The 24812-nt window shown below is 41.5% G+C and overlaps 1 protein-coding gene across 1 annotated transcript; it reads left to right on the top strand.

Annotated features, from left to right (window-relative positions):
• Nucleotides 1-12749: 12749 nt before the first annotated feature.
• Nucleotides 12750-23843, top strand: T265_15366 (hypothetical protein; the record flags this gene model as incomplete). The annotated part of the gene is made up of 4 exons (XM_009177747.1): nucleotides 12750-12866; nucleotides 17651-17873; nucleotides 22978-23072; nucleotides 23448-23843. Coding segments are annotated over 4 exons (831 nt in total), but the record flags the coding sequence as incomplete, so codon positions are not given.
• Nucleotides 23844-24812: the final 969 nt, after the last annotated feature.

The following is a 24812-nucleotide window of genomic DNA, read 5'->3' as shown; positions in this document are numbered from 1 at the left end:
CCTTTCAGACTACGACGGGATAGAAAGTATCTAGGAATATATCAAGGAAGATTCCAGGAAGGAGATCGCTTTGTATTTATTGGGGTTGTAATAACTAACTGTACCAACGAACTGTGAGTTGTGTCATCTTGCCTATTTTTTCTCACTTGATTTCACTACTTTGGACTGGTATTTGGTCACGTTATCCACTACAGCTTTGTTTTGAACTTGAAACCGCTGATTTAAGTAAATGAAGGGAGAGGAGCACGGTGCGGAAATCTTAACTGTATCATTCTCTGTTCAGAAATTGCAAACGAACCACTTTCTTCTCCCTATTTGTAACTCGAGCCCCACTTTTTGTTTCTTTGGCGCATGTGTACCGGTTTTCGTTACACTCAATTTGACCACTTGATCACGAAGCCACCTTGTCGCTTATAATCGCTCCTCTATGTACGCGTGACTGTATCACTTGTATCAGTCTGTGTCGCTAGCATTGTTTTTACATTTAAAATCCAAGCGGATCATCTGTTGCCAAACATTACCTACTTCTGGTGTTCGCATAGTACCACAGAGAAATACAGGTACAACTTTTTGCCTGATTGAGTGTTCAGGTAGAGAGAATCACTCGGAAATACCATGTTGATGCGAAAAATTTCCTATAAGCCCGGAGGGGAACAATAATTTTTTAGGGAGACACTGAAGACAGTTCAAGATACAATGTTCCAGTAGTCGCATACCCGGGGCCTAGCGTTTGGGAGGCATCTGCTTTTTAAAGTATATTGCATTCTACGATCAAGCGAAGCAGGAATCACACTGTATTTATTTCAAACAATGGAGAAGTCAGAGGAATCAGTCGTAAGCTACTTGCTATTCTGCGCTGTTTCGTCGATCGTTATCATTCAGACCACTTCAATGACCGCTTGCCTTAGTGCTTGATAACATATAGGTCATTTTTCATGATACGGGTGATTTTAGTTCACCATTCCTGACGTTTGGACTCGAGCTGCGTCTTACCATAGAAGTACCAATGCCCATTATTGTGATTACGCACACCAACCTGACTGCAGCCTCCGGACTACCTGCACACTCTGTTAGGCCCATCATAACGCAGCCCAACAACATCAGAAGCAGTGCCATGATTGACATGCTTGTAAGTTCACTGACACCACCGGCGTCTGTGAGTGTTTAGACCAATTTTGTCCACACTTTGTGAGCCGGACGCGTTACATCTTGTCTTGGTTTTCGATCCTGTTGACCACCCTACTCTCATGCAAGTGTCCAATGTGTACCACGGTCAGCATCTGACTCCACTGCTTGTTTTACTTGATGATAACCAATAGGCGAATTGTCTGCAAAAGCAGTCCGACTGATTTTCTTAATTTTAAAGTGACCGCCCTGTTCTCTAGCAGTAATAACTGCTGCTCAGAAAGTCATGACTCATTCACACAAATTTGAACTGTTGTAATTTGATCTGCAATGATTCGGTTTAACCTTACTTTGATCGGAAATCATTTGGAAAATCCACAACACAGTGTGTCAAATCCTAGAAAAAACTTATCATGATAGTATGTTTAGGGTCAATGCCTCGGTCGCAGTTACCTAGTTCTCCCTTCGTGGCGCTCATCATACAGGCGTAGTCCGCTAGTTTCTACCAGTGTAGCTTCAGGCTTGAAACCCAAGTAATGTAAATCCAGTTTTATACTCAGTTGCATGTAGTACATAAGCTTTATGGGCGCACGAGACATGCGTCTGCTTGGTGAGTCACATGTAGGGAGAAACCGGAGTGGCAGTGTTGTGCTACTGATAAAACGTTAGAGTAGCTTAAAACTCCTGCATCGAAGTCTGACAGACGACGTCCGGGAAAGCCCATGAGTACACTTGAGGATGCTGTTTCCCAAAACCTCTGTGCAAATAAGGTTTTCGCTCCTGTGTCCAGTGGCTTGTTAGCTCTCTGTATGTGTTGCATGATAATTTTACAATCTAAGGCATTTTTTCTTTCGCTGGTGGCGGGCTAGACTGCTTATTTAACTGATACGTAGCGTTGTGTCAGGGCATGACTTCAACTTGTTGAATATTGTTTCAGTGGAAAAATTACTCAGAGGAATGTTGCACATCTAAAATGCTTTGTGAGACACTAAGATAAAGTTGATCGGTATTTTATCTCCAGAAGCAGTTTTGTAAAGGCGCATTCTTCAATAACCTCTGGTGCCACTCAGCCTCTCACTCTCCCCCTACAGACGACAAGGCTGTTCTAAGTTGAAATTGGTCGGAGATGTCATGTCAGATTGATTATTGTGACGCCATTAAGGCTCCTAATGAGGTCAAGTTGCATCTGTTTTGTTCGGTCTAGCCATCTGATAATAACAACTTTTGGTTTCAGGAATGTACTACATATAAAGGATTGTGGGATGTTCCGTACAATCCACCTAAGTATTCTCGGCAATATCAATTTCCAATGCCCAACATTGGTTTTATATCCCTCACTCCTGGAGTTCATATTCCAGACTCACGAATGTCTTGTGAAAATTAAACTGCATAGCGCTTCATACAATTCATTAGATTTATTCGTGAAAAGCAGATTCCTCACACAACGCAGGTTCGGTTTGCTGATGGAGATAGGTTATTTGGTCTTAAACCTACTGACAAGATTCGCTGCTGCTCAGACAACTTGACTGGGTGACGAGGTTAGAGATGAAACTCTACTCAATCACATTTGATTAACTGCCACAATCGGGTGCGCGTCAAGTCAAATTGTGCGGCGGCAATACGCGCCCTCTGCAACAGACCCCGGGATTTCACATACCAACCAAACAACATGCGGTGTTCAGCGGACGGAAACTGCACATCACGAAGACTTTCCTTGGAGCTCCACCTGAACTGAAGTCATTTTTTCGGCCGCTTGTTTGAGTGGTCGCTAACTTAGTAGTCAATTTTGTGGTACTCCTACAGATTGTCATGCTGTGCCGTAAGATGTAAGTATTCCGTAATTATCTGGATGTGAGTTATTGTTCAAGTTAGAAGGCCGTAAGCCGGGAGGGGGCAAAAATGTGTAAAACAAACTGACGGTCATGAGAACATTAAGTACAACATAAAAGCACCATAACAAGAGTGAGCTACGTTTTATATTCAGAACAAGGAATGGGAGTCCAATCGGTCTCCACGCCATTTGTACGTTCCGGTTACTAGCAGACAAGACAGGTTCCACATGACGATGTGGAACGGCCAGCATATCCACTTTGCTAGCTTCGTTCCCCTTAAACTAAGACGGAGTATTGCTCGTTGCCTAGCAGACAAAGCAGTAAAGACGTGCACTGGATATAGTGCTCAAGGTGGACTATCGTTTTTTGCCTATCTGTTGATTCAAAACAGTTATCCATATAGATCTGCTGCAAAATTCCAAAGAAGTTACAGATCACCGAGACTAAGTACCGTGAAGGAACAACCGGTCTACTGGTGCATCTCTGTCAGAAGAGGTACGATTGCTGAAGCAATTGGCGGTTGTTTAGCTAGTCTTAGAGAATGCTTATAATTCTGCATAAATCTGCACCAGCTGATGATCAGACACTGAAAAATGGGTTGCCGACATCCAGTACTACCTCTTGCGTGTGCCACCTTAATTGTTTCTGTGGAGCGGGTTACGTTAAGGAAACAACAGTGAGTCTATCTGAAAAAAGACATTTCACGCCCCTTTAAAGAGCGGACCAATGAAACGACCGCTCACCACCATTCTGACTCCAGTCTGACCATCGCGTGAACATCAATTAGGCTTTCCGATGGATTCACTGCGCATCAGATGGCAAGCCTACACCAATCACACGTCATTTATGATTGGCGGCTCAGACTGTTACCATCCGGCTGCGCAAATCAGTTGTCTGTCAGGGCCCTAGGTCAGTGTTGAACAACTTTACATAAGATACGTTCTCTTATCGTGTCTCAACAAGCCCACAGGTTATATGATTAATATGTATCTTTCCTGACCAGTTGAAAAATTACTGGAAAACTAATTCGTTTGTTGTTTGATCTGTCAGTTTGGAACATCTGTTCTATATGCACTGGTCGTTTCTAGTCTGTAAGCTTCCTGACCCAGAAAATCAAATCGCTTTTAGCTCGTACTTTCCATCGTGTGGATGATGGTCTTAATATCCGCCTGCTGATCTGGTTGTCGGTTCACACTGTTGAAAAGGACGGGCTTTGGTGAAAGAATAATTAAAACCAGGATTTATTGATTCCAGAGTGCAGAACAGTTTTGTGTGCATATTGACGGCAAAAAATTTGAAACGTACCAGTCGTCTAAAACTAGCTGGAATGTTTGTTGTTTTTGTAGGCATCCATACGGATTGAGTGAATTCTTAGTGTTAGTTGATTTGCTACTGACTGTGCACAACTCACACACTGTCCATTTGAACGCGTGTACTATGGAAAGTTATTTTACGTGTGTTGTGGTTGGATTGACCTTATCAGCCGGCCACATTAAGTAACTTTTTTGCTGTGACTGAATCAATCAAACAGGAGTTAAGGTGAACGCACGGAGGATGTTCAGGTTTTCACTCTTACTAATAGGGATATCAGTCAGTAAGTGTCCGCTTTATTTCTAAACATCAATCATATTTCGATGGATTAGACTTGCATCCGAATTACTTGTTTGTTTTTTTGGAAAACAGCGATTTCGACACTTGTACTTGTTGAAGCTTTTTCTGCATTGCCCCGTCTGTTACCTTTTAACTCTTTCCTACTTAATTCTGTTAAACCAGAAGCAGTGTTCGTTAAAAGCTGCTTATTTTCGACAGAATGTCTTCATCACCACAGTAATAAGTCTATTAACAGGAGCGCATTTCAATGGGCACTTCAATCAAACAGAACAACGTCCTAACGAACGATGTAACATAAGCTACATACCCCCGTCAGGATTAGTACAGTTCAATTTAGGAATCATCTGCTCGAAGTCCAGCTTACAATCAACTGTTTTTCTGTTTGTTTACAACAGCCTCAGGATTCTACCTGTCGTATTTGGGTGAGTCAATTGTCTATGAGGTGTAATGTACAAATGTAGATTTATTATCTCTGTGTAAGATGAACTAGATTAGAGCAGCATCGCATCTACTAGATTTAATATGAACCTCTTTAGTTTCGGAGAAGTGAACTTATTGTTAACCGTAAGGACTGGATGTGTCGTCTCACCTGGCAAACTCTCTATTTTAGAGAGCAAAATCGGATCAAAGTTTCATTGCGATGTTTTGGAGCTTTTGAATAAGAACACAAGTCCACCCTAGTCTTAATACACCAGCGGTCGACCAATATTTTTATTATTATTACTTCAGGGAAACTACGCCAAAAGTTGCTGAGACGACCGGTCTCGACCTTCTTCGGGCTCATCAAGTTGGCGCAGTCCCCGAGTTTCTTTTCACTTTATGTTCTACTGGAACCCAGATCGGGGACTACACCTACTGGATGCGTCTGAATAGGAAAAGCGAAACCAGCCAAGAACTATCAAAGAGTTTGCAGCAATCTTGTGCAGCACAGTTAGTTTAAGAGTATGATAAATAGGAATGTAGCTGGAACTCAATTGAGTCTTCTGTTAAACCCACATCGGTGCGCGAAAACGCACGATGCACAACTGCATACGTATCGCATATCCAACCTACATAATAAAAACTTAAGTTATCTTCTTGGTATTATGTCTTGTCCGAGAACTATGGTTAAATTTGAGTTACATTTCGTGAAATCTTGCTCAGACGTTGGGTTGCTCAGTCCTGAAATCCAATTTCAGGACTATCAGGAGTATCTGAACTGCTAGTTGACCGAGTGTCTGAAAGTTGGTTGAACGAAAATGAGGCATCAAAAGGGCTGTCTGGCGACAGAAGGTGCACATGAGGACTAACAGGTGGTTGCGACATCCTCTTCTCCATTGACGAATTGATCAATGAGCAAAATAACAACAAAAGGAATGGCAAAGAGGTTCGAGGTATCGAGGGAGAACTTCTCGTAGAAATGCACTTTTACTGTAATTATGAAGCTAATTATTATAAGTGGTTAAGATAAAACATCGCCAAACAGAGGAGAATAAAGTTCAAAAAATCTCTTGGAAGTTGGATTAAACCTTCCATTGGAGTGACCGTGAAGAATGCCATAGGCAGAAGCGGATGTAACTGGTTTTGTTCGAAATTATTAATTTTGTGGTTACTGAAACACACAAACAAACAAACAAAATGTAACAACATGATTCCGGTGACAAAGAATACCGTTACATCATCTGCTAGCAATCGATGTGGCCACAGAAAAGAGAAGTGTGTGTATGGATTTTGGTTTGTGTAATATTGAACAAGCAACATAATATCAAGCGCCAAAAACCTGTCGTTCAGTTCACCATCATGAAGATCAATGGAAACTAGTATTCTCTCTATGACTTTAGCACACATTATCAGAGTACTTGGCCAGAACATCTGTAAACGCAATAAACTTAATCACACATGCAAATATGCATTGAACAATGTCTCTGCAAACAGATAGACACGCGATTCAGCAGCGGCTAAGCAGCAGAAAAAATGCGACAATTCAAACTGCTTCCGGCTGTTCGTAGCTAACTGTCCAACATATTTACTACAATTGTTTTCACTGTTTGAAACAGGTGTCCTTCTTCACACAAAGAACCTACAAATTTTCCTCGATATGGAGTATAGCATCTAGGAGAAAAGATTACTCATGGGTCTGCTGAAAACTCAGGATAGCTCACCGGTGGTTTCGTAATTCTCCGGACTTGAAAGGTTGGTATAGTCTTGGAATTCTTAAACAACCAAAGATTAAATCAAGTTCTGTTGCCATCAGTGTAAAACGCAAGTTAGTCTCCTCGACATCCACTTAAAACTACGTAAAATAACGTAGACCTCATGGTTGATGGAAATCCAAGTTCTGCACCTACAGTTTGAGACCAAAGAGGAGCGAAACTTTTCGCGAGCTGTGAAGGAGTTTTTAGCAGACTCATGAGAAAAGAACAGGGAATTCGATTTGAAAGATTCCGTAATTTTGAGTGCCCCCGAGTCTCTCAGTAAATTAATAATGGCGATGAGATTCAGCCAGGTAGCTCCTTACAGATCTTTCTTACCGACATGAAGGCACACCTGGAAAAATCCCTTGTGAATTGTATCAAGATTCTGTTATTTTTCCCAAACATACCCGGCTTGATGGAAGCAATAAAGGCTGACGTTCTCATCTTTTTCCACACAGCGACCTAAATAGAGTGAATACCTCAGACAGCTTGGTAAAAATGTGGTCATCTCGTCTAATGTACCAATTTTTCTAACCCGTTTGTCTAACGATGGACAATATTTCGCTTTGGCCTCGATCCGATTGGAGTTTGTAGTGTGGACTGTCGCCTTGAATCTGTTGACGGTATGTGACTTTGAATCGACGGACCAAATTACAAAGTTATATGATCTTTCCAAAACGCTCTGTGGGAAAGAATATGAACATCTTAATAGCGCGAAATGCCGTAACAACGGATGGTAGAAAAATCAGTCTACAGGAGCCTGCCGTTGAAAATTGATGTTTCAAGGGCTAGTCGCAGAAGGCACTCACACACATAATTTGGTAAAGACCACGAAGCTGTCTATTGATCCTGATATTCAGAGGCAATCCAGTTTACAGGTTGCGTATCTGAGCGTGGTTTTCCCGGGTTTACGTTATCACTCTTTATCACTGTAATAATTTTGTTAGGCTGCTTGTCGAGCCGAGTACATTTGGGAAAAATCACAAAATGCTGGTATAGTTCACGAGGGCTTTTTCCAGGCTTGCTTTCGTGGGGGTCAGGAACATCCGTAAGGACCACGTGGCTGAAGCTAATCGCCCTTATTCATTTGCCTATAGGCTTGGAGGGACTCAAAATTACGAAATCTTTCAAACCACATTCCCTGTTCTTCTTTTCTCATGAGTTTGTTGAAAACTGCTTGACAGCCCCAAAAATTTTCACTCATCTTGGGTCTTACATGAGAGGTGTGAAACTTCTTTTTCATCAGCCTTTTGTTCCATCTGACCAAAGACAAAGGACACTTATTTTACCAGAAAATGTTTCCAAATCCAGTCAGCCTATGCTCTGAACTTCAAGTTTGAAAAAAGGGAATAAGGGCAGCTCAACGTGTGTGCATTTTTGAAGTTGTGTGCCTGAAATAACAATGGCAAGAGAGAATATTTCATGTCTACAATTACGCTGCAAAATGCTACAGAACCTATGGGTCGGTTGGATATTGTTGGCACAAGTTGGGAAGTGACGAAAAAACCCAAGTGGCATGTGAACGGTAATTTTTTCCTCCAATTCCTCACTGTAAGCGGCTACCAATTAAATCTTCGCTTACAAAGATACATAGACAATGACCTGAGTAGGAGCATGTTTTGTGTTCCGTGAGCCACGTGTACCTGCATGACAGAAAGGAAATGTGTGATCATTTCAACTTTCATCACTCTATATTTCCTCCGAGAGATGATATACAGTAATTGCCATGCTCTCTAGATGATATTCTGGACGGGTTTTTTAGCGCTTTTACAAATGTCACTTTGAAATATTTTTTACAGAGTGGAAATCAGGAGACTTCGTGCGTGAGTTTTAGTAAACTAAGTAGCTTTGAAATTTTTTATCTCTGACACTGGTGCATTTTGGGACGTTCAACCGAAAATGACATGCCATCACGAACTGTGAAATGGAGGACCGCAAGACCAGCGAACAGCACTTCTGCAAATGTTGACGAAAATTACTAACTGAGAGAAAATTTTGACTTGGTGCTTGGCGAAACCTTCGCTGTTGGCCGTTTACAATTGTCCAGTATTCAAGTTGCTCGCTTTCAATGAAATACCGCTAAAATAGTTAACCGTTCAAAAAGGCCTATCATTGTAAAACCAAAAGTACAGTGATTAGAAAAGATGAGAGAGAATCTAGGGAACTTTTACTACATCATGCAGAAATGGATGTTCAAGATAAAAAATAAACCAGATATCGAACGGAACACGAGCGACTACATGGAAGGAAGAGACCCAAAATTGATCTGTTCAATTCAAAGGCCAAAAGATCGCAGCGAGAAATGAGCAAATAGATATATAGATGAAAAACAACCCTGCTTCAGAATGCAAAAACTGCTTCACATTCATCGGACATCAGTTCGAGGTCCTGACAGTTTTTTGATCGGCGTGGGCGGTTCATGGAAATTTCTGAACAGTTCTTTCGTTGGAAAATAACGTTTTATCAACTTCTTTGTCATTTCAAACGGAAAAGATTACATCTTCTTTGCCCACAAAATATCAGACACTTCCAACTTAATTAGTATCCTCCGAGGAGAGAATAAGTTACGAAGATGCAATACCATTCGTTCCCTGTTGGGAAACAACTTCAGCAAACTACTCAAGTAGGCATCTTCAACTTCATCTTTTCCGAAGAAAAGTACTACCAACTAGTTATTAGCTAAGACTGCTGTTGAGCTTTCAAGAATATTTCTTTCCGTAATCATTTGCTTTTGATCTTCGTTGAGTTGACAATCTCTGATCTTGAGCCAAATGTATGTTTGGTGGTCGTTGAGTTCCTTGCGGTGAATCAAAATACAGCGACCACCCATTAACGAGGCCCATTTTTGGGAGATTTACGGAGCTTTTGCTACATAGTGTTCCTGACAGAGAACACCGGAACAAGTCCACAGCACAACGAAAATTGATGCATGCACTAAGCTTACCCTATGGATTGTTTTAATCAATTAAACTGACCAAAACAACCTTGGTGTTCAAATAGTGTAGCATTTTTGATATCTGCTGTGCAGGTTGGGATATTTTCTGCCTGAAAACCACTGAAATACAAGAACATCTTTATATGGACTGCCAGACAGTAAGCTGCATTTAGTGGTAACACTAGGGAGGTATCGCGGAGAAAATCGATGTAATTCTGTAGACCTTGAGTTCCACATCTTTTCAGTGTCATTCCCGAATAAGCTCCACCGAACTTCACAATCTTCCAGTCCATTGAGCTCTGTTCATCTGTACAGGTTGAAAAAGCGCATACTGGCGGTACTGTTCATTTGGTAATATTCATTTGGTTGTTAATGAAACGACATACAGCCGTTTTTATGTGATGGATTAGTAGCTATTTCCGCAGTGAATGTATGGCTGAATGAAGCAATTATCACGTCCCTTCGATACAATGAAAATTTCGGATCAAAATGCTAGCGGAACAATACTCCGAAAAGTTGCAAAAGTCCAACGCTAGTAGAACCCAAATATACGACAGGATGGAAACGAAACAGACTTTCAAGGGTGAACTGGAAACAACAGGGCTATCGACAACGAAGCATCGTGGAAACATTCAACCAGCGACTAAGACACTGAAGAATAAATACGTCATTAAAGCATCACTAACTAATTCCAACGCTCTGAAGGGTGTCATGTCACGAATAGAAAAATTCAAACTAATCATGTGACCAGAGAACAACATTTTTCGTTTTGGACACTATTTATACATAAAACTTTGTTACAAAAAGTACTCCATATCCATTCAGGGGTGAGAGAATCGGATCTCTACAAAAGAGTAATTCCCAGCGAGAGGATGATTTTGGTGGGTCCAGTTGGATTTCCAACTAGGGTGAGATCGGTACTACTACTGTTATCATTTATTTTGAAGACCACGGTCACAAACATAAAAAGTGAATGCAAGCGATGAATGCGAAAGAGTAACAGGAGAATATGGGAGAAAAGAGGGAAACGTCTCATTCGAAATCATGCCAAGGACAGTGCCAGTCTGATGAGGTGAATCCCAAATTATGTAAAGATTTTGGTATGGAAGCACGCGTCTAAGGACCAACAACCGAAGAAAGGACAAACAAAGTTGAATGCTCTTCAAGGCGCGGTAGGCGCTAGCACAGTCCAGACTCGCACATCAGGCACAAGTTGTGAGATTAAATGGCAAAAATGAACATTCAACGCCATGTGCCACGCATAAATGTGTCATAAGTACGTAGAGAGCCCACAATGGCAAGCAAACACAAGTCACTGACTGCGACCTTAGGAAGTCCCAGTCCAATAACAGCCTTAGCGGATTGAGGAAAGCAGATCCCTAGATAAGAGATGATCATCGGTTGGTAAACCAAAAAATCGATATCACATCCGATAGCATGTAGTGTTCCACCAACATTTCTAACGTTAGGAATTAAATAAAAATTACAACAGCATGTACTTGAGTCAAATTATCTTCATCCAGGTCACGGTAAAACGAAAAAATACTTTGCGTTTTTCTAACAGGCATACATTTTTTTCGTCTTCTGAGCATATGCCTCTTTAAGTTAGCAACAAAAGCTCTGATGCGACCCCTGTACAAAGTCATTCCCAGGCCAAAAGAATTCTTTTTGGAACACTAACGCGTTCTCAGTGTTTAGCTTTTTCCGAGTGTTGTAAAGCAATTATCGTACCGATTTGTGACCAAACTGCATTCGCTTCTTTGTGAGTTACCTTTGTGGAGCAAATAACTGGTGCCACCGAGTGTACGATGTTTACAACACGGAGAATTCCTCATTTTAGGATTATAGATCCTTGCTTCCCACCTCCTAACAACATTGTTGGTGTTTCCAATCAGTGGAGATTTAGATGAGGAATTCAAAAAATGCTATAAACGAGGAAAGTTCTCACTGAAAATTTTTACTCTGTAAAGTTTAGCTACCGTTGATTGATTAGCATTGCGATTAACTCGAAAGTATTCTGGATGTAGCCCCACCTAACCTTAACTACACATATCATATTCCTAGCTACTGGCTTCTAAATCAGCAACCCAGAGTTTGAGGTTCTCCATTCTGATCGGTAACCTATATCATTAGATAGTTCAGATATCTGAAAGCTTCATTTGTAGGCTGCACTTCATTGTGATAAGCGGGGAAACAGATTATTGTGGTTAAATTCATTTGAGAAAGAAAACCTGCAAGATTATTCTGCTGCTTACAAAACGGGAAGGACGTCGTTTCATTAGTCTCAGAGACCCGAAGAGTCGTAGCTGAAAGAGGCCAAAGATATTAGATTATCTTGTGTGCAATGCATCGGTCTGCTTCTTTTCGAAGTGCGAGTTGATCACAGGTGTTGTAAAACTATCAGGTTTGAGTTTTTTGGTAGTACTGGGCCAAGGGTATTTGTAGGACTCCACAGGGGTTAGTCAGCGGTCACAGTTTCGTGGGAAGCGCATGGTTGATGACAATACGCTAATACGGTTATCCTAGGCCTTTAAACTTAGACCGACTTTGCCTGTGGCGTTAAATTCTGAAATGAAACATAGATACTTCACAAGAGATGAGATAGCGTCTTTAATTATTACGGAAATGTGGCGTTACACATTAGTCATGGGGTGATCTCTCAATTGCTACTCATTTATTAAAAAAGTTTATTCATTTAAGAACAATGCTGCAAGAGTAAACATAAACTAGGCTCAAAATAACATACGCCGTTTCATCATCGAATTCAAGTAGCAGACCATTCATGTGTGTATTCCTTATCGACGTGTGGAATTTCAAGTGGTCATTCAAGAAAAAGCAGTGCTGCATCACGGTGATTTTTGCAATAAAACGCGTGTGCTATTTCAGAATCGAAAGTTTGGGATACTCCTGTGATTCCAAGTCATCTTAGCCTCAGTAGTCGGTAGGTGACTCTTTGGGGATTCAATTATGTACGTATATGCTGTAGAATGAATATTATTCTGTTATTGGCTGCCGTATTTTACATTCTGGAATTTTTCTACTGACATAATCACCTTATTCTGCCACGTAGCCTATCAGCTCATAGCGACAGTGGTGGATCCGAAAGGGTCGGAATTTCCTTTGGATGATAAGTACGACGTTAATTCGGGCGCTGATCATCTTCTAATGGAAGCCCGCCTATGCAATTTCGTGAGTCATGGTTTTTTGTCACTCACGAGTGTGTTTATATATGCAGTTTATATTCTCAAAGGGTACTTTCATATTTTGGAAAGCGTGCAAGAAATTCTTGTGGGATGAAATTGTGAACGTACTACAGGATGAAGAATAAATCGAATCAAACCACGGTTACGATTTCCCACGTTTTTCGTGAGCTTTCAGGACAACTACCTTGGTAACGGTTGCAACTGCGTAGCTTTCACATGCTCAAAGGTAAAAATAACGACAGGAACTGCAACTTGTGTAATATGTATGAACTGACAACAAGCGGGACAATGAAGGCGGAAAGTCCGGAAAGCACAATAAAGCTGCTTTGCTCCTATTGGCCATCATAGGTAATGCAGGTCTTTTGAATTCCTCGATGATGAATATTCTTCCGTTAGTGGCTGATCAGTAGTGCGATTAGCTCTTAATTAGAGCGGATATAGCGTGGGCAACATTCTGTCACACAGTTCCGGTCACGTGGTTGGGTCTCGACTGTTCGATGACGTGACAGACGGTTTACTGTTCGGATACCAGTTTTTATCATGCTTGTATAAGTCTCCTTAAAATCCGCGAGATGCGCCCTACTGATGATTTCCAGCAACCGCACAATTCTTCTTGGCTTTACATCATGAACCGGTTTAATGTGTGGGACGAAAATACCTTCGACACCCATGAAATAGCGAAGAATGAGACGGAGAGTGATTGCACGTATTGATTATTGTATGAGTTTGAGGACTTTTGGTCAATGACTAACCACGAAATTCTATTGAGCAATCCTTAAACAGCTGTCAGACTGACTTTTGAAATTTCTTGCAAGTACGGTCTCACTGAGAGTTTCAGGTATTATTTTAGACCCCCGTTTCGATTGCAGGTTGACAGATAATATTTTCAATCAGACACTTATCATGTAATTTACGTTGGGATTCAAAAGACCCAAAAGATCAACATTGAGAACGCGTGTCTGGTATTGATCTCTCTGATTATTTGTCCAAAAATGTACACCAGCGTTCTCACACAAACACGATCAGAATTAACGCAACATTCGGCCGTTTATTAAGCTAACTTGATTACAGATTACCAGCTACTAATCTGTCATGCTATGCAAGGTTGGGCACAGCAACATGTATCCATCACAACCATCGGTGGATCGTCCCAACACAGGTTCCCTTTTTCTTCCACAAGATGTTACTCAAGCAAGTATCCTCGTTGATATTTAGAACACCAGACCATTGTGAAGTTAGGTAAAAACCAACGGTCACGTTTATCCTGTTAAGAGCTCTTATTATCTGCTATTCACTGAACTAGTATGAGACGAACACAAGCGACTCGAAACCCCGAATTGCTTCACTGATAAATCCTGTCTGAAGATTCTACTGGGCCTAATTTTATGTCACTAACTTTCCGACGTGTTTAGGTCAGAAATTCTCGGGTTTTAATAACTAGGTTGCCAGACATTCTACTCTTCGTCCTGAGAATCATAAATAGTAATTTCCCATGTTCCCTGAGATGGGAGGAAAGAACATGGATAGAATGCGGTGTTGCAATCAGGTTTAATCTCACCTGCCGCGATACTAAAACCCACTAGTTAACATGCAAGCCAGGCCCGGGCTAATACATTCGGTACTGGACTTGACCACCGGTGTTTGGGAATAAACACCAGCTCTGTTCATCGGAACAGGTCGTTTTTTTCAAACTCCAGTAAGCAACAAGGCCCCTTAAACCCACGAAGAGATATGGGACTCCGGATATGGGATGACTTTTTCACTTATCAGCCAAAATAGTCAGTTGCTTTGATCATAACTGAGACAGGTTATAAAGATAATAAGTTGCATACAAATCTGTACAGAACAAACAAATAAGATCAAAGACCTGTTATAAGGGCAGGAATAAGTAGTTTATTTATTCTTCTTTGCTTGATGAACGGAATGAAGCAGAGAATTTCATTTACTTCTACACACACAACAAGGCCTTTAAACGTCTGACATGAAAGTTACCGGCATTATCGTCCACCATTAAGACAAGTGCCCTCTTCTTTAACGAATAAGCAGCAATCCCATCGCTTGGCTTTTTCAACTTGCACATTTGAGAGTATTTAGTTTTCAGGCACTAGTTGACTTCATTTGTTTGCTGAGTTCAATTTCTGCTTACTTTTTGGAAGCCTGATTTTTTAACTAATTCCAGTAAGCTCTATTTTGGCAGCGCAATTAAAGCTGCCCCTATTTCGGCCCGGTTGATAATCAGGAAATCTGGTGGAGAATATAGGGAACGTAAGTGCCTAGGACAACTTCATTATAAAGTGTAGCTTGACGTGATTTTCTTCGATGTAAACCAACATCGAAAAACGCCGAGGCTTCTATCTACTAAATTATACATTGCTCCAATGGAGAGTCAGATTTGGGTTAGCCAATTTACAGTACAGCTGACAGAGCATGAACTGTCGCATCTAGTTGTGTCAGTTACCTCGTCATTCAATCCATATTATTTTACACAGGAAACGACTCTTGTGAGTCGTACTAAGAGTATCGTGCTGTTAGTGAAATGCACTCAGTTGCGCACCAATTTGGTTTCCACGGGATACTTGCCTGGAACCTAGCTGAATCTCTCCTTCATGATGTTCTGAGGCAACTGAATCTGCTGAATCAGGCCGCCTCATGTTGTGATATTCAAGATGTCGCGATACATGCATGGACGTAACACACTACTCATAAGGTTGCTGACAATTTTCGCACTTCTTGGGGCTCCTCAGGTGGGCGCAATCATCATGAATGAGAAATTTAGCTGGGTTTCAGGTGAGTCTCCAGGCAAAACCAAACCGGTATGCAAATGAGTGTAGTTCGCTAACTTGGTGAAGTTTTGGTGGACTGAAACTCAAGGACTGTGCCTGCCTGATGATCCTCAATAAGGACGAAACCGGTCGTGAGCTATCGTGCTGTTACTTTCTAATAGTATATGTATACATATTTATATTTATATGACCGAACAGCTTTTCATGTGTGAAGGATGGGCAGATGTCCCTCAATCGATTGTTTTCGGTCTTTCGAGAATACAGTGGTCACATAAAACAACTGTTTGAGTTTATTGCAGCTGAAGGCCACGATACAATTACCCGGAATTGGTCTTTTTGAGTAAAATTGAAGTGCGCACTACCTCAGAGAAGGTTCTTACAAGCGTGCAACGTATAAGAAGTCACCCATAGATAAAAGGGTTTATTTGGTAATTTGGAGATTAACTAACAGGTCACAATTGCTACGCCTTATTTCAGGTAACCAGAGTATTAGATAAATAAGCCACTTCCTAAGATACTCAAAGAACACCATATTGGTTCTCTACTAATATCTTCTGGATGTCTAAATCCCTTTGCTAATCAAATGAATAATCGCGTGCTAATCACAATTCTGTTTCATACACATACCTTATTAGACCGTGCCCCTCACTAGTACATCGGCTCTCATACCAGTCTACCTGTATCCGTATCTACTCCCCCATCTACGATGTTAATCCATATATTTCTATAAACTTTATGACTTGTGTTGGCGTTATCCTTATATTATGCGGCTTTTCTGCAAGAAATATTATTGTTACCGGACAACTCACGAGTTCTGTCGCATCCGACACAGAAAGACTAAGCTGGGATGTATTCATCTCCCAGAAAACGTGCTGTGGTATCCTTGAAATCCCAATATATGTGTTCAATAATAACATAAATTTATGACGGAAAATTGGCCATTGCGATCTTCTCAGGAGTTGAGAGGACTGAAGGAATATTTACCACAAGTCAGTCAGATGTGATCATAGCTGAGTAAACTGCGCTGCAATGACAGTCATGTTTTTCCAATTTCCTTTACTGACCGCAGCGGTTTAGAAGGATCATATCTGTGGTGCGGCTGTCGCGCAGGGACATAAATGAAAGTGTCAACCTCCGTTTGCTTTCAAGTACGACTCACTAGTTCCCTTTTTTTCGGAAATGCATTAGCAGGAGTTGATAGCAGTCTGTCGGAAAAACGGTTGAGCTATCATCAGAACGGCAAAGTGTTACTCAATATAAGTAACAATATAAGTAGGATGAGAGGTGAAAGGCAAATGGTTTTACGTTATGTTTACTACGTGAAGTGTATGTATACATATCTATATGCATGGTGATATGTGTGTATGCGTATATATTTTATTATGTTTTGACCCGTCTCCAAAGACACCCAATCAGTTTTCTTCAAGAAACAAGTAATCATATATTAGAAGTGGCGACAAAACTTACGTTGTTGCCAACTTCTATGTTCCTCAACTAAATTTTGAGGGCTGCAAGTGGGCACACTTTTCTTCGCTTTGCTTAGATATCTAAAAAAGCAATACTGTTCTTTGACCAATATCATGTAAGTTTTTTCTGAACCAAATAATCGCCCACAAAATTTTTCACGGCGTTCATTGAGCGACTTGGTTATTTTATCCACAATGCCTTATTGAAGAAAAGATAGGCTCTCTTGTAATGTTAAACAATATGACTTGAGCGGATGTCTGAATGACTGGATAGAAAGCCCTTAATGACTTAAAACAAAAGAAATTTAGGGCTGTCCCTCCATTTGATACAGACCGAAATAGTGGGTCATGAAACCTGAGGAGGGAATCCAATATGGGTTTGGTCCCGCAAAATTTGGAAACAAATTCCAGTTGTCATTTAACATCCGATTCATATTCCTGGTAATCTGGTATAAGTCTCCTTATCTGAAGAAATCCCACTACTAAATGTTGTTGAACAAATAACGAAGTTTCGATTTCAGATGTGGAAGGCTTTCAAACGAAGCAAGATACTTCACAAATTGCAATTCGGCTGTGACATGCATGGGCGGCAAAAGGAGAATGCGGTCCTGGGTTTGCACTTTAGAAAGGATGAGCTTGCATACTTTGGTGTACCAGCCAATAATTCGGTCCTCGGAGAAGAAATTGTGCGGGTAACCAGTCCGATTCCACAAATGTTTGGCCTGAAAGAGGTTTCTTTCCCACGTAAGTGACAAACCAAGGGAGGCTGAACAGTTCGGTTTTCCTTGAAAATGATAACAAACAATGTTTTTAACCAGACCACCAGCGCAACTTGAAATTAGCGAAAAAACGCGTTATTGGCAAAAGAGTCCTTAAATTTAAATTGGTAAAATGTTTTGGTGTTTCAATCCATTCTTTTCTTCAAGGAGCAATAACCACAAGAGTTCAACTAGTGAATTACCACATTTGCTTGAGCAGCCATCTGACTTTGATACTTTATTCTCATATTGCTTACTAGTTTTTGCTGCTTCTAAATATGAACTTTGGGCAAAGTTATCATGTTAAAAGTAGCTGATAATTGACCCCTTCTAAATGCAATAAAATATTTAATCATTTTGGGGGTTAGCGGTACACTTTGTTTGGTACATGCATTTAGAATGAGGGTATGAGGGCTGTCACAATAAAGCCATGTTACTGAAGCGGAATGCGGGTTTCGGTATTTCTGTATAAACCATGTATCACAAAAACTTATGTTTTCGGCTTACTCTTAGCTATTGTACTGATAGTTATCCACTGAAATATCTGAAATAGCTTATTGTACAGCCTTCAAAAATTTGACTCAAATCATTGTACTCTTTTCACGAATCAAAAGATGTGAAATTCGCCACCCCCCAGTAGGGCTCACCAAGCAGGTTGTACACACACATACCACCTAGGAATCTCAAAAGGTACGAATCCCTTATACATTGTAATAAGGCTATACTAGTCGATCGGTTTTGCTCTGTTTCAGGCGTGGAAGAGAAAAAAAGTGGGACAGAAGCGGGCCGAAACCTCTGTCTGTCTACACTGGTCGTGGTCATTTGGAATGCCATTCGATGAAAGGCGGTGTATCGGAGCATTTGGCCGGTTTGATTTGTGTATTTTTAAATGTTGCTTGTCCTTGTTGTCAGTCTGTCTTTGCTAAACCTGTTGAAATATAAATTTGTCTGCTTACTGTGGAGATCCATAGACAATGACTGGCTGTTTCAGCGATCGGATAAACTACCATCCGGCCAATATTCATTGATAAACAGTAGATCAACTTAGGTCACAGTAAAAATAAAGGAGCCGTATTCATATGGGGGTTTATGGGCACACGCTTACCAGTCGTACCTGGAGCCACTGCTAGGAAAAATTTAGCATATCACACCCACAATTTTTGCTGATAATTCTTCGACAGCCCTCGAACTGTTTCACTTTTCCTGGGACTCTGACGTTTCCTCAAAGTTATATCGCATTTGAACATCAAACTATACGCAATCGGTAAAACGAAGTTATCTGCTATTTGAGTTAGTGTTAATTTGGTGTTAACGGGAGACCCGATCCACCTCAGCTACATCTCTCGTTTTTGGTGTCCTTCGACTGATTGTGCTGCATACCGATTGTCTCATGTCTTGGTACGATATCCGAGATAAAATAGCACGTTTTCCTGATGGCTCTGCCTCGATTACCCTTCCAACTGAAACGTGAGACGGCCATTGTGCAGCAGAGTCAGCTGAATGTGTCCATCATAAACGGAAGCTTCAGCTGAAATTCAGTTAAGACCGTTAAGACCAACTTCAGTTGCGAATAAGTATACTTCTCCATACCACTACAACAAAAAGTTGGCAGTTACAGCAAGACATTACTGATAAAAACATGGTGTTAGAAGAAGGACGATAAAGTTAGGGACGCTTTTGTCGATTCGCTTCTCATATGTAAGACTCACGAGCGCCTAAAATTCCAGTGTTACCTAAACGTCACCTATTAGTTTAAGCGTCCCAGGCGATAAAGGTCAAATTTATTCCAGATCTCTCCGATTAATTATTTTGTGAAAGACAGGCAAGCTAATGCGATAACATGAATGGCCTGATCCTCATGAATGACTGGAAGTGAAAGGCTTTCACTGTTTTGTAAGTAGCTCTCCAAATTCGCTGACTACCACAATCTTCACGTTAGAATAGTGGATAAAAGAAGGATATAATCACAACAGTACAGGTTTCGTTGAAATTCCACCTGGCTCAACATTGGGTAGTAGTTCCATTCTGAAGGGGATCATAATCTCACGGAAGACGAAGAACAGATTCAACGTCTGAAGTCAGCACATTGCAAGGTCAGTGGAGGCATTGCGACAATTTTGAACCTAATGGTTTTTCACGTACTTAAATCAGTACTAACAATGTCTTGCACAAAATTCTAAACCTGACTCAGTGTTCGGAGGCGGCTCTTTTGAATAACCAAAGGTCGTGTCAGTTTGAAGGTGTGTTGAACCGTCCACAAACCAGAAGTAGGCACTCCTTGATCAGCCTTCGCGTTCTCCTAAAACCACCAAAAGACAAGTCACACGTCAAACCGCTTTGCGCGAAAACCCAACGCCAGATAGTTATAGATAACCAAAATAACAAACAACGATTCATGGCACGATGAAGGTAAATCCTTAAAAAGAAAATGCGAATGATGCTTGCTCTTCATATGGCAGGATAATTGAGTGGTAGGTCCAGATATCTGAGAATTTCTGATTGCAGCTTGCCACTAATCATTAGCTGTTCTCACACCTCATTCTCCAGAGAAGTCTTACTTACCTAAAGAGACTATTATGTTCTCAGCTAACACAATTTATGCGCAACTTAGAGATCTGTCAGCGGAGAAACATGCTCGGTCCAAGGCTTCCTATGACAGACTAGACTTTTTGTTAGTATGCCTTCCATCTATTTATGCACGAAACTCCGTTTCCAATGGCCTGGAATCTCCTCAGCGCAATAGATCTGTATTGAAATCGAAAATCAACAGAAAACGCACATAAGGGATTTATTCGTACGGCTATACCGAAACATAGAGTTCACGAAAAATTTGCTTTAGAAGTTTGAGTCTGGTTGGAATTGCTGATAAACATGTAGTAGGTTATTACTCGCTAGGCATCCTCAAGTGCAGTATGAGACGATATTCACCTAAACTAAAGAATGTGGGGTGCATCTGAAATGATTCAGAAGGACAACACAGTAATGTAAAGATACAGACAAAGAGGTGCTTCTGAAGTGCATCCATAAGGATACACACAATATCTTCTTTCTGAACATCAGTGAACTCTGGTACGTTTGAAAGTACGAACAGAACAAACCGCAACCGTTTTTTTCATTTGTGGTGCACAGTAAATAAGTAAGTTCAACTGGAGTAAAAGTGTTTTCTAGGTCCGACAATTATTTGATAGGAGTTTGAAGAGAAATGTCGTTTCCAAAAGAAGAATGATTATGCGATGCTCTCTGTGGACTTTACATGATAATGGCAAGATTCTTTTAGAATGTTGTACTTTAATAAATTAACGTTTGGTAGTGGTAAGTGGTATAAACTGCCTGTCGGAAAGAAGCCTGGTAATAAGCAGTGAAATGGTGTTGACTTCACAAAGGAACTGTTGAGTGGAACTGATAGAGCCAACCAGCGAAGGTGGTCTTCATTAAGCCTTACAGGATTGACATCAAAACCTTATCACTGTGGTCAAACAGAACTGGTCAATGCAATGTCGCATGTGCTGTAAATGATACGAAAACTTCTTCCTGGCTCTTACGCATGCGCTTATGTATGCTTGGGACTGTTGTCGTGCGGTCTGCGGTACTTGACTCGCCTTTGCTGACGGACGAATATCTCGTATGAATGGCCACTAGTTCAGCACAGCAACTCTGTCCACATGCATGCAGTGTATACAGGTTATCAAAGTTAAATCGACGGTCCCCAGCTAATGCATGGATTGCAGTACCCGCTGTGTTCGACAAATACACTCGTTTGTGTATCGGTTGGGTTTTGACAGGAAACTCACCTGGAACCCGGCTGAATCTCCCTTTTATAATGTTCTTCCACGTGGGTCTCTCGTCAAAACCAAAGTGATATATAAATGAGCGTAGTTGTCGAAATAGTTTCGATTGGGGTTCAAGCGAATATAAGGTTAACGGAAAATCAGGGACTGTGCCCAACTGATGAGCCCTAAGAAGACTCAACCCGATTGTGGGCTGTCGACGCGTTTTTCAGCAACCGTCTAATTTGTTCAACAGTCTCGCCTCTCTTGAAACAGGTGGCTTGAAATATCGTTTATGTCCGTTGATTTTGCTAATTTCCACAATGGCACACACCATACTGTCAGTCTTTTTGACTCAAGTTTTGCAGTGATCCGACTGAAACAGGTCTTTTGTGGGAACCAGTTGTCTCCGTAATGTGTTTGGAAAGTGGTGCGGATTATGAAGCTGGTGGTATGCAGTGGATACATTTACATGTGTGCTACCGGTATGGTATCACTCAGTTCAATGCATTGCCCGGCTGCTGCATCTTGTTTGGGTACCCTAAATGCAGTTTTGATTAAACGAGTTAGATAGCGATTTTAAATGTTTGTTTAATAAGACATTCCAGTTTTCGGGCAAAGCAAATCGTACTCGATCGATGTGCCAATAGACGAATTATCGCAGTCTTCATAATCAATGCTTGAGTAGAGCTAAAGCTTAAGTACTGATCCGATTAATTTGGTTTGATGTAGGTTGTTTGATCATGGATCCAAGTGACTTTGCAATCAGGGTGCCTCACTTTGTACAGTGAAGCGAATGGAATTTCACAAAGTATTGAAATATGGTCAAACTAGTCCATATAACTTGCGCTTCTGATGAAATTGTATTTCAGCCAAACTCTCAGAAGAAAATCAAAATTGCTGGCTGCCTGAAAGCTAACTCTATGCTGTGAGTAGATTGGTAAACCTATGGTGGCTCTGTTAGTCTGGTGGTAAACCTCGCCTCTGAAAGTGAACAAACTAGATCGGAAGCATAATTCTAAACCTAGTATAATTTCCTGATTGGAGAGGGGAGAGTGGTCATTCAAGGTAGTTTCACATTCTTTCAGATGTCTCATGCAATGCAACTTATCAGCGAATCTGTACGGAAAAGGCGAGAAACACTCCACAGCACAGTCCGTACTCTGTCAAACTGGCAGGCGGATAGTGCCCTCCCAGACCTGTAAACCCTCAAAATTTATATATGTTGTGTTCCTGTCACACTTCACTGTTCGTGTTTCCGGTCGTCCAGAAGCGAGTAAGCGTAGGAGTTACTCAGCCCCAGAGATGAACCCACTTTGCCAGATAGGATTCTAATGAACAGTCGTCCTTGTGCCGTTCGATTATCCAGCTCGATCAACCTCACTGCCTCTCGACATGAAAAAAAACAGTGCCTGTTGGTAATGTTGGCATGCGGCCAAACGGACTGTAATTCTGACACTTAGAAGGGTGCTTTTCATGAAGATTTATCGTGGCAAAAGCCACTGGAACTGTCATCTTTGTGGCTAATGTTAATGCCAAAGCCGATCGTCTGAGCTCCTTCGAATCACCTCTCTATGGCCCATTAAGAGTCGATTGCCACCGCACAGATAACGCACAGTGACTACTTCACCTGTGAGACGACCGTGAACTGTTTCTGGCCACCACAGATGTTCAACATAAGCGCTTGAGCCGCGTAACCTGGCAGCCAACAAATGCAGATTAGCAGTGGACCAAATAGTGTCTCCTAGATCTCACCCATTTCGAAAAACTGTTCAGCTCTAGCACAACAATAGGACACAGTGCATAAGGGTGGACGGAATGCAAGCGAAATAAAATACGAAATATCCGTAGTGAAACAGGAGACGGCACCAGAACCGCACAATCTGCATCCAGCCCTCTTCAAAGAAAGCGGTCAACCCACAGTTGCGCATCCGGTGAGTATTCTTGCTACAAGATTTGGCACGCCGATTGCTACTCCTCTCTTTAAAAAGGGCACGCAAACAGCGTATGAAAACTACTGTGGCATCTGCTTACCAGCTTTGGCGTCGAAGGTGCTCTATGGTTCTATCCTTCGGAAGTTCACTCAACAAAGCAGAAGGCCGATCCGTGAATACCGAGCTGAATTCAGTCCTGCAACAAGACGCACCAATCACATATTCACCCTCCGAGAAATTATTGAATCCCGACATTGATTTTAGGAATGAAAGTGGTGAAAGTTCTTGACTTAAAAGTTACCTATGGACCTTCAAACACTATGGTGGTGTCCACGGAGCAGATTTGCTCTCCATAAATTTTTGGTCCTTCTGACAACACTTTATGCAAACCCTCATGGATGCGTGAAGTTGCATGGCAGTCGCTCGCCTCAGCTCACCATGTCCGATGGCGTCTTGTTCCATATCTCCTCTTCCATTTCTTTGTTGATATGATTATGGAAGGCGCACGGTCACGCTCTAACGCCTGGGTTGAAGCACTCCCAGGGCATTCGCTCACAGATACCGAATACGCAGTCAGCATACCACAAATGCAATGAAAATGATACTGAGTGATCTAAATAAACCTGCCTAACGGTTTGGCATGTGGTTCACACCTGCGAACTACACAGTGCCACTGCAAAACTGGGCGGGATTGAACCCAGTACTCGTGCTGATGGTTGAGCCCATTGCGGTAGTAGACAAAGTCGCCTACCTGAGCATTTGTTTTGGTCCCGGCAGTTTAGCCAAAGGCGATATTTCCATTCGGATTTGGAAGGCCAGAGCAGCTTTTATGAACCTGCGTCACCTGTCGCATACATCTATCAGTAATTGAGTTCACAATACACTGATGTGCTCCACATTGATATTTGGGTCAGAAATTGGTCGTCGTATTCTGAGAGCATCCTAAACTTCCCGTGTTTCACCATCATTGTCTTCTACGCACTACGTAAGTCTGATGGGAACATCGGTTGGGTAATCTTGTAGCACGTAGAATGGTTTTATTAAGAAATAACTCGCCCACGGTAGATGAACTGATTACTGTGCTGGTTCGGTCATGTGTTCCGTAAGCCAGTCGAACGGCATCCTCAAACAGCTTTTACTTTGCAAAAACGCGCCACAGGAAGTCTAGTAATGACTTGGCAGTGAAGTAGGAAAGCCACTACCAGCAAACTCATTTATCTCCCT

The sequence above is a fragment of the Opisthorchis viverrini genome, assembly GCF_000715545.1.
Source record: "Opisthorchis viverrini unplaced genomic scaffold opera_v5_451, whole genome shotgun sequence".
Lineage (NCBI taxonomy): Eukaryota > Metazoa > Platyhelminthes > Trematoda > Opisthorchiida > Opisthorchiidae > Opisthorchis > Opisthorchis viverrini.
This window is presented reverse-complemented; position numbering and strand designations above follow the sequence as displayed.